This window comes from Lagopus leucura, unplaced genomic scaffold, assembly GCF_019238085.1.
Source record: "Lagopus leucura isolate 7727_CA_CO unplaced genomic scaffold, USGS_WTPT01 157-1_obj-0_obj, whole genome shotgun sequence".
NCBI classification, from domain to species: domain Eukaryota; kingdom Metazoa; phylum Chordata; class Aves; order Galliformes; family Phasianidae; genus Lagopus; species Lagopus leucura.
In genome coordinates this window covers 4,957-14,083 of record NW_024967487.1, presented here as the reverse complement: position 1 = coordinate 14,083, position 9,127 = coordinate 4,957, and the positions used below count along the sequence as shown (strand labels likewise).

Here is a 9,127-nt window from a genome sequence, read left to right as displayed (position 1 = left end):
CAGCTGCCCCGCGCGGTGCTGGCAGCAGGGCTGCGCTCGTCCTGCAGCTCCGCGAGGCCCTGGGGAGGCACAGGCTCTCTCTGCTCCCTCTGGCTTTGCTGCTGCTGCCCTTTCTACGGCAACTTCAGGTGTTTCCTCCAGCAGCTTTAGCACACAGAGTGTCTCCCAGCACACAGAGCTCTTTCGCCATGGCTGGGCAGAGAAGTGCTTCAGGCAGCAGCTTCACATCCCCCTCTCATGCTGAAAACAGCCTGTGGCTCTCAGAGCACCAGAATGCTGTCAGGATTGCAGGAAGGGCAGCCTCCTGCTTGGCTCTTCTGCTTTACTTTACACTGCTGCTTGGGCAGTTCTCGGGACGCCTTCAGGTCACAAATCCTGAGGACTGGGCCCTCCTTTTTCAGAGCTCTGTGGATTTTGTCACCAAATTGGAAAACTCAGTTGAGCTCACAGTGGCGACAGAAGCAGCCTGGATTGCTGTTTGTTCCTTGTTGAGCTCTGAAAACCCCCTTTGAACAACAGTTCAGGTTGGATATTAGGAGGAAGCTTTTCACACAGAGGGTGGTGAGGCACTGGCACAGGCTGCCCAAGGGGGCTGTGGATGCCCCATCCCTGCAGGCATTCAAGGCCAGGCTGGATGTGGCTCTGGGCAGCCTCGGCTGCTGGTTGGCGACCTGCACACAGCAGGGGGTTGGAACTGGATGAGCGCTATGCTCCTTTGCAACCCAGGGCATTCTGTGATTCTGTGATTGTAGAACTCAATCCGGATAATCAACATCTGTGAAAGTAACAGTTCAAAAACACTTTCGTTTTCATTTTTCTGCCAGGGACGTTTTTCTATTTCCTACCACATGGATGTGAGCTCTAAGGAATGTAGAAAATTCATTTTCATAGTTGTTATTGCAGAATCACAAAATGGTTTGAGTTGATGGACCTCTAAAGGCCATCCGGTCCAAATCCCTGCAATGAACAGGGCTGGGGTACAGCTGGATGGCAGCTGGACATGGGGCAGCACTGAGCCCCCACGGCACCTCCCCCGTCACTGATTCGTGCACAGGGGACGTGGCTGCACAGGGCCAGGTGAGCTGAGAGGCTCTCAAACAGCCCCACGCTGCCACGTGCCCCACCTCGATTTCCCTTTCCCACACCACAACTCAAACCCAGAACTGACACAGCTTTGAAGCCTGATGGAAGTGAGTTCTGCAGTGATTTGCTCTCGGTCTCAGTTAAATGTGCTTAAAAACACAGAGCTGAGAACCCCAATGGATGTGTGAGGAAATTGCAAGGAGGCTGTGAGCAGCATGCGGCCAGCAAGGCATTAGGGCAACAGGAGCACAAAAAAAAAACTGTCCAGGAGACGGAGGTTTTTCTTCATGCATCAAAGCAATGCTGGGGGCTTAGTTTGCTTTTCTATTGGTTTTGCTTTTAAGCCATGGGTTTTTCTACAAGAAGAAAAAGGCTTTGGGGGAATTGCAGCGCACGACGATCCAAACAAACGCACTGTCCTCTACGCAGGCACAGAAATTGTTGCTGTTTTGTTGATGTGGTTTCCATTTCTGGTAATTGCTGCCCCATCCTCTCATGGTTGCTTTGTTTGTTCTTTCACAAGCTTGTTCTGGTTTTGGTGCAAACCAAACTAAAGCTCATTTTCATGGCACGGGGGATGTGTGCCCCAGGACCGACTCCTGCCCAGTGTCTCTCCTCCACGAACCTCCCTCAGATGCAAGTCCTGGCCAAGAAGGCAGCAGTGGTTTCCTGTAAGTGGGTGGGAGAGGAGGAACAAGGAAAGAACACGGCCACACCCCCGTGTAGTCACAGCTGCGCAATGGGAGAAGGAAGCCAGGCGTGCACAAGGTGGCACCTGGAGGACGGTGGCCAGCGGTCAATGGCTGCATGTGTGGATGGAGATCAGGGACAAGTGGTGGCCCTCCGGGGTCCGTGCTGGAACTGATGCTCTTTAACATCTTCATCAGTGACGCTGAGAGTGGGATTGAGTGCCCCGTCCCTGCAGGCAGCCAAGGTTTGTCTGGATGGGCTGCGAGCACTGCTGGGTGTCCCTGTGCTCTGCAGGGGATGGACTGCACGGCCTTCGGGGTCCCTTCCAACACGGTTCTGTGATTCTATGATTCTCTGACCTGTTACAAATGAGAAGTGGCTGGAAGGCGTGTGTGCCTGCAGCATCACGCTGCTGTGATCTCACTTCACTCAGGCCCATGCTGTGCCCACTGCCCACATGGTGGGACATGAGGAAATATGCGGATGCCTGCTTCCCTGTGCCAGGAGCTGGGTGAGAGGCAGCTCACAGCAGGAGGGCAAAGGCTCCTGGGACCTGGGGGCATTGCAGGTGTCCTGGCACAAGAGCGGGAACACCTCAAAGAGCAGCAGACTGGAACAGCCCCAAAAGCAGAAGGGCTCCTCCATCCGACACATGCACAAGAACCCACTGCCATGGGCACTGCAGGTGCTGGCAGCTTAAAGGACATCGAAAGAAGGCTGATAAATCTCAGATTTATCTATTATCAAATGGAGAAAATCTCTCAGGGAAGAAGCTCTGGTGTCACAGAAGAGTTGAGAACCCCAATGGATGTGTGAGGAAGTTCCAAGGAGAGGGCAGGAGCTCCAGAGCATCCAGTGTGTGCAGACAGGAGGCAGGCACAGGGCAGAGCCTGGAAGCAAAAACGAGATGGGCGTAGAATCATAGAATCATAGAATCACAAGGTTGGAAACGACCTATAAGATCATCCAGTCCAACCGTCTCCTCATCACCACTGCCACCACTAGCACTAAACCACATCATGCAGCACGTCATCCAGGCGCCTCTTGAACACTGCTAGGGACGGCGACTCCACCACCTCCCTGGGCAGCATTCCAGTGCCTGACCACTCTCTGAGAGAAGAAGTTATTCCTCATGTCCAACCTAAACCTCCTCTGATACAACTTGCAGCCATTGCCCCGTGTCCTGCTCTTTGCCTGGGAGAAGAGGCCAAATCCCTCTTCACCACAACCTCCCCTCAGGAAGTTGTGCAGCGCAATGAGGTCTCCCCTGAGCCTCCTCTTCTCCAGAAGAAATAGGGCAGAATAGAGTGGGGGGATTGAAAAAGCAGGAGAGTGGCACAGCCACGGGCAGGAGCTGGGAGTGAGGAACAGACCCGTGGTACAGGGGTAAAAGCAGGCACCTGCCTGTTTTGGCCAGCCTTGGCACTGGGGAGGCGCACGGCTCTCTGCCTGCATCAGGAGCCCGGGCTGTGGCAGCGCCCAGGTGGGTAAGCAAGGTGGGCAGGAGCTCCAGCCATACCCTTGGTGCCCATGAGCAGAGCCCCAGGCTGCTGTGTTGGGAATGCTGTGTCAGCCTCACTGGAGGAATCCATTGCTGCTGAAGTTCTGCTTGCTTTGGAAACCCACTCGAAGCGAAAACAAGCTTGCTTTCATTTCCTTCCTCATTCTATCCTTTGTGAGTTGGCAGGGGTGCTGGGGTTTTCCAGAGCCATAAACTCCTGCATGTTGTAACCTGCAGCATTCCCCCTAGATGCCCAGGGCCCAAAGCCACAGACACCCCTCAGGTGCCCAGCATGGGAGGCTCCACGCCTTCCCTTGCCACTTACAGCTGCCAGAGCAGCTTTCATTTTCATTTTGTTCTCCATTGGGTTTGCAGCAGCCGTGCAGCTCTGCCCTCTCCGTGCGCCGGGAGCTGGTGCCGACCCTGCGCATAGCCGTCGCGTCCAGAGGAAGCGGAGGCTGTGGCTGTGCGTGCTTGAGCGCTGCTACGCCCACTGCCCTCGGCGCAGACATCGCGGTGCCGAGCATCACGGCTGCACCTCGGTGAGTGCCCACGGGTGCGGAGCAGGGTGGCGTTAGCAGCAGGGGCGGCAGAGCGGTCGGCGAGGCGCCGGTTTGGGCTGTGCTTGCGAGCTTTGGAGCGCTGACTGAGCTCTGGGCATGCACGTCCACGCTCCGCCGCGCTGATGTGGATCTCGGGGGTCCCGGCTGCTGCCCCCCACACCCCCTTCCTGCTCGCAGATGCCCCAGGATCCGTCGACGTCGACAAGGAGCAGCCCTGCTGCCCTGTTCGTCCCCGAGCCCCGCGCGGGGCGGGCACAGCATGCGGCATGCGTGCTGCTGGCTGTGTGCTTCGTGGTGCTGCTCCTGACTGGGGAGCCCCTGATGTCCATCACCCACCGTGCCTGCACCCAGCTGGCGGCCCTGCAGCTCGGGGTGCTGCTCAAGAGCTGCTGCTGCCTGGCAGAGGAGATTTTCCACCTGCACTCCAGGTGAGCACCACTGGGGGATCCGCTCCCTGTCTCCAGCTCCCACCTGGCCCCTCCAGCCCAGGTGTCAGCCACCTCTTGTCCCTCGCCCATCCAGGCACCACGGCAGCCTCTGGCAGATGCTGTGTGCCTGCTTTCCTCCACGCTGGCACCTGGCCCTGCTCCTTGTCAGCGGCTCAGCCTACCTGGACCCTCAAGAGGACGACGGGCACAGCCCCCGCCTCGCCCTCGCCTGCCTGTGCCAGCTGCTGGTCCTCGCCCTCGGGCTGCAGGTAAGGGGATGCTCAGCAGTGGTGTTCAGCCACCTGGCTCCGTATGTGCAGAGTGCTGCTGCGAAGGGGCTGGGCACACCCTGCCCTGCCCTCCCATCTGCAGGGCCACCACCGCTCTGGGTGCTGGCACAGGCATCGCCCTTTGCCCCCTCTGAGCCCCGCCGCTGGTTTTTTCCTCCTTTTCCCTCTGCAGAAGCTCTCAGCGGTGGAGGTGTCAGAGCTCACTGAGAGCTCCAAGAAGAACGTTGCTCACGGCCTCGCCTGGTCCTACTACGTCGGCTACCTGAAAATAGTTCTGCCACGTACGTAGCTGTTCCCCTGCACTATCACGGCTACGGATGGAAATGGCTCCCACAGCCCTGCCACTTCCACAGTGAGGAGCAGACCCCAATGCCGCTCTCCCCCCAAACCTTGCTCTTCCTCCAGGCCTGAAGGAGTGCATGGAAGAGATCAGCAGGGCCAACCCCATGCTGCGGGCACACCGCGACGCCTGGAAGCTCCACATCCTGGTCCCACTGAACTGTGACATCTGGGATGACCTGGAGAAAGCTGACAGCAACATCCAATACCTGGCAGACCTTCCTGAGACCACCCTGACCCGGGCAGGCATCAAAAGAAGAGTCTACAGACAGAGCCTGTATCTGATCAGGGATAAGGACAACAAGGTATGCTGGGGCAGCCCTGCATCCCCAGGTGGGTGAGGCATCCCCAGGTGCAGGCTGGGGATGGAGGCAAGGCAGAGCTGCACCGCTCAACCCATAGAACCACAGAACGGTTGGGTTGGAAGGGCCCTACGCCCCCCAGCCCGCCCCTGCCAGCTGCCCCTCGCCAACTCAGGCTGCCCGGGGCTCCTGGCGGCACGGGGCACCTCCAGGGATGGGCGCTGGGCGCAGCACCAAGCCCTCAGCGGCGCTGCCCTCCCCACGCCGTCTCCCCGCAGCCCAGGCCCTGCGTGCTGGAGTTTGCGTCCCCGCTGCAGACGCTGTTCGCCATGGCGCAGGATGAGTGCGCAGCCTTCGGGAGGGAGCAGCGGCTGGAGCAGGCGCGGCTGTTCTACAGGACGCTGCGGGACATCCTGAGCAGCTCCAGGGAGTGCGCGGGCACGTACCGCCTCATCGCCTATGAAGGTGAGCACGGCCGCTCTGCCGAGATCCCCGCCCAGAGCCCCGCCTCAGCACGGACACGAGCGTGGCTTTGCCTTTCCTCTTTCCAGAACCGGCGGAGGCCGAGAGCCACTTCTTGTCCGGGCTGATCCTCCGGCACCTGCAGCAGCAGCAGCGCGAGGAGTACGTGGTGCACGAGGAGCAACCCCTGGGCACCGGCTCCGTGGAGCTCAGCTTGCAGGTCAGCTCCTCTGACCTGCCCCAGCCTCTGCGCAGTGACCGCCCCTGAGCCCGGCGCTCCCTGGCACCCGGGAGCCTGCAGCCCCGTGGCCGTTTGCGTTGTGCATTTCTCGTGTATGCACAAGAATGTGTGGTGTGTTCTAATCGGGTTTTGCCTCGTGTCATATTGAGAGAGTTGAGGATGTTCAGCGTGGAGAAGGCGCAGGGGAGACCTCACTGCAGCCTTCCAGGAGCGGTGGGAGCACGTGAGCAGGAGGAGTGATGACTTTTTACATGGGCAGACAGTGACAGGAATATGGGAACACTTTTAAACTAAAAGAGGGGATTTAGGTTAGAAATCCTTCAGCCAGAGGGAGGCGAGGCGGCGGCACTGCTGCTCAGAGCTGTGGTGCCCCATCTCTGGAGGTACCCCGTGCTGTGGATGGGCCCTGGGCAGCCTGAGCTGGGGGGCAGGCAGCCCATGGCAGGGTGGGGCTGGGGGGCTGTGAGCTCTCTTTCAACCCAATTGTTCTGTGATTCCATGGTTCCATGACCTAATTATCACAGTCCTCAAAGGACCCTTCCAACCCAAACCCAACCCACTCTACGGTTCTATGATCTTGAAAGACCCTCCTGACCCTACATCCTGTGATCATGTGAAGTGTTTTCCTCTTAGGGGTAAGTTCATGATCCCAAATCTTGGGCTCATTGGCAGTGCCCCAGTCCCGGCCACACGTGTGTGTGTGCCAGGTCCCTGAGCTGACCCATCCCAGCAGTAATTACGCACACAGATATCCTCATCAGGCCTGGGCACCTCTACCCTCGGGCATCCTACAGCATGAGGAACCTCCCTGCATCTGCTCCATGCAGTCACTTTATGCTGGCAGCCTTCTGCAGCACCCAGTGTTTCTCCAGCCTCAGGTGATGTGCCAGGCCCCTGGCTGTGCGCTCTGCCTCACTCCAGCTGCAGCCCTGGCTGATTTAGGGCAAATGCTTAGACTGAAGAGAGGGCTGCGCCTGGACTCAGCCCACGGGGACATGCCTGGACCTCTCTGCAGTGAGAACACCCCACTGAGCATGCCATGAGCTGCTCAGCACCCAGCAGCACCCACACCGTTTGCCCACACGACGCATGCCCCCCGCCGCCTGATGCCAAAACCCCTTTGTCAGCAGCCTGGGGAGGCCACAGAGCTGTATGCTGCTGCTCTGTGCCTCGCTTTCCCCTTTTGCTAAAAGCAGACAGGCAGTTCAGTTGGATTGTTGCCTTCTGGTGCTGCAGCACCCCTGTATGGATTCGATCCCTTTGGTCCCTCCCAGCTTTCAAGACTTTAGCAAAAGGATGAGGCCACCTGAGAGCTCCCAGGTGCTCAGCCTGCACTTCCAGCCTCAGGGAGGAGTCAGCCACTGCAGGGCTGAGCACAGCTGCCTGCAGGCAACGGCTGGCTCCATCCTCTGAGCAGCCTCAGCTCCTCTCTCCAGCCTTCCTTCCCAGGACAAAGCCTGGCAGCTGCCACAGTCTATGCAAATACTGGGGCTGCATCCCCCATGCATAGAGCAGCACAGGGTGGGAAATTGCCTCTCCAGGCTCCAGCGAGCTTACAGGGAGATGTGGCTGCACATTGGTCCTGCTGGGATTGGAGATGGAACCTACGGCAGGATTCAGTAAGGCCTTAATCTGCAGCCTAATCTCTGGGCACCGCATCTGCGCAAGAGACGAAGGCGACAGATGAAAGGGTGGGGACCTCCTGCAGGGGGGAACACGCTGGTGCTGCCCTGAGGGCTCTGCTCACCCTGCGCGGGTGGGGCAGCGGCGCTGGCCCAAATCCACCGTCTGCCCCTTGTTCTGGAGAGCGGGAGCATCTGCTGGGCTGGAAGCGTGCGGTGCCAGGGCTGAGCTCAGCAGTGGGGCGCAGCCAGCGGCAGCTGCAGGGCAGCGAAGCCAGCAGCACCACGGCCCCCAGCTGCGTGCTTCTCTCTGCAGGGATAGTCGTGCAGCAGCAGCGTGCAGCTCCCTCCTGGTCTGGGCACTGCTCCCCATTGCCGCCCTCAGCAAGGCCAGGTTGGGCTCAGCATTGGGGACAGGCGTGGGCGCAGAGGGACGGCGCGGCTTGTTCCAGAGGGTCGTGCTGACGTCTGACAGCACAGCTCACGCTGCTGCTCAAGGACAAAGGCAGGGCCAAGCAATGGCAACGGGACAGCCGTGGCTGGCCGAGCGCAGCAGGCAGGGCTGGCGCAGAGGCAGCAACAGTAAGGCACAGCAGTGGAAGCTCCCCCAGACCTGAGCTGTTAGGGCAGCCGATGTTGCCCGCTGCTGGCTGGCACTCGCAGGGCAGTGCTGTCTGCAGCAGCCATTGTCACCACCTCGGGCAGGGGGTACAAAAGCCCCGACACCCCTGCACACCACCTGGGTCTGGGTACGCTCAGGTACCGGGCTGCCAACAGGAGCAGAGCTGTGTGTGGCTCTGTCTTAAACCTGAGCACCTGAGCGTGAGTGCTGCAGGACAGAAGCACGGCCCCAAGCCAAACATCCACAGCTAAACACTTCAAGAGGTGCCCAGCACGCGCTGCAGCCCGGCTTGGTGCTCTTTGCTGCAGCAGCACACTGCTGCTGGGGGGCTTCTGCTGCTGCTCCCTGCAGTGAGCACACTGAGCTTCCCAGCCAGCCCTGCAGTGTGACTGTAGGGTCCTGTGCACCCAGGGCTCAAGGAGCTGATGACCAAATTGGCATAGGGGACACACGTGGTGTTAGAGGCCTTGAAATGCTCTGCATACAACCTCTCCTTGCTGCAGCCTGTGTTTCATGCTGGAGATGTGTGGAGCACAGCCTCATCTGCAGGTCACCCATGCAGCTCTGCCAGGCTCAGACTGGAGCATAGACACCGCTGCCCTGTGCCCCTGGCCTCGTTCCGTGGGGACCATGCTGGCCCAGAGGTGCCTGGCACAGCCACCCACAGCCCAGGTCACCTTCAGTAGCAGGGCTGAGCTGGCAGCACCTCACAGGGTGGCACGATCCCGGCGTGCTGCGTCAGAGAGCAGCAGATCTGCTACCCTGCAAGGGCAGGCAACCCAGAAACCACCTCTGTGGGGTCTACCATCAGCCGGCGATGATGGGAGAGGCCCAGCATGGAGCAGGGAAGTGATTTCATGGTCAGGATTGGGTGAGCAAGGCAGAGCCAGATGTACCCTGGCTGCACAAGGACTGGGGCCAGGGCCGACTTTGGACACAGCTGCCAAGCGAGGCCGAGGCTTCCCGCAGCTCCTCCTACCCCAG

At 59.5% G+C, this 9,127-nt stretch overlaps 1 protein-coding gene across 2 annotated transcripts; it reads left to right on the top strand.

The window, feature by feature from the left end:
- The first annotated feature begins 684 nt into the window (after window positions 1-684).
- On the top strand, window positions 685-6,021 carry STING1 (stimulator of interferon response cGAMP interactor 1). Of its 2 annotated transcripts, none has more exons than XM_042893859.1 (8): window positions 685-1,754; window positions 3,650-3,816; window positions 4,015-4,265; window positions 4,360-4,534; window positions 4,728-4,836; window positions 4,961-5,199; window positions 5,514-5,661; window positions 5,748-6,021. In XM_042893859.1, the coding sequence occupies exons 1-8, from the start codon at window positions 1,430-1,432 to the stop codon at window positions 5,924-5,926; spliced, it is 1,593 nt and encodes a 530-aa protein (XP_042749793.1). In that variant the 5' UTR covers window positions 685-1,429; the 3' UTR covers window positions 5,927-6,021. The 2 variants fall into 2 exon arrangements, with proteins under 2 accessions (XP_042749793.1, XP_042749792.1); XM_042893858.1 differs by having other exon boundaries at window positions 5,475-5,661.
- Window positions 6,022-9,127: the final 3,106 nt, after the last annotated feature.

Excerpts from the sequence above, each read along its gene's own strand:
- STING1 (XM_042893858.1), top strand. The coding sequence starts at position 1,430 with ATGGGTTTTTCTACAAGAAGAAAAAGGCTTTGGGGGAATTGCAGCGCA. Across the intron at positions 3,817-4,014 it reads AGCATCACGGCTGCACCTCG|ATGCCCCAGGATCCGTCGAC; the intron begins GTGAGTGCCCAC and ends TCCTGCTCGCAG. Across the intron at positions 4,535-4,727 it reads TCCTCGCCCTCGGGCTGCAG|AAGCTCTCAGCGGTGGAGGT; the intron begins GTAAGGGGATGC and ends TTCCCTCTGCAG.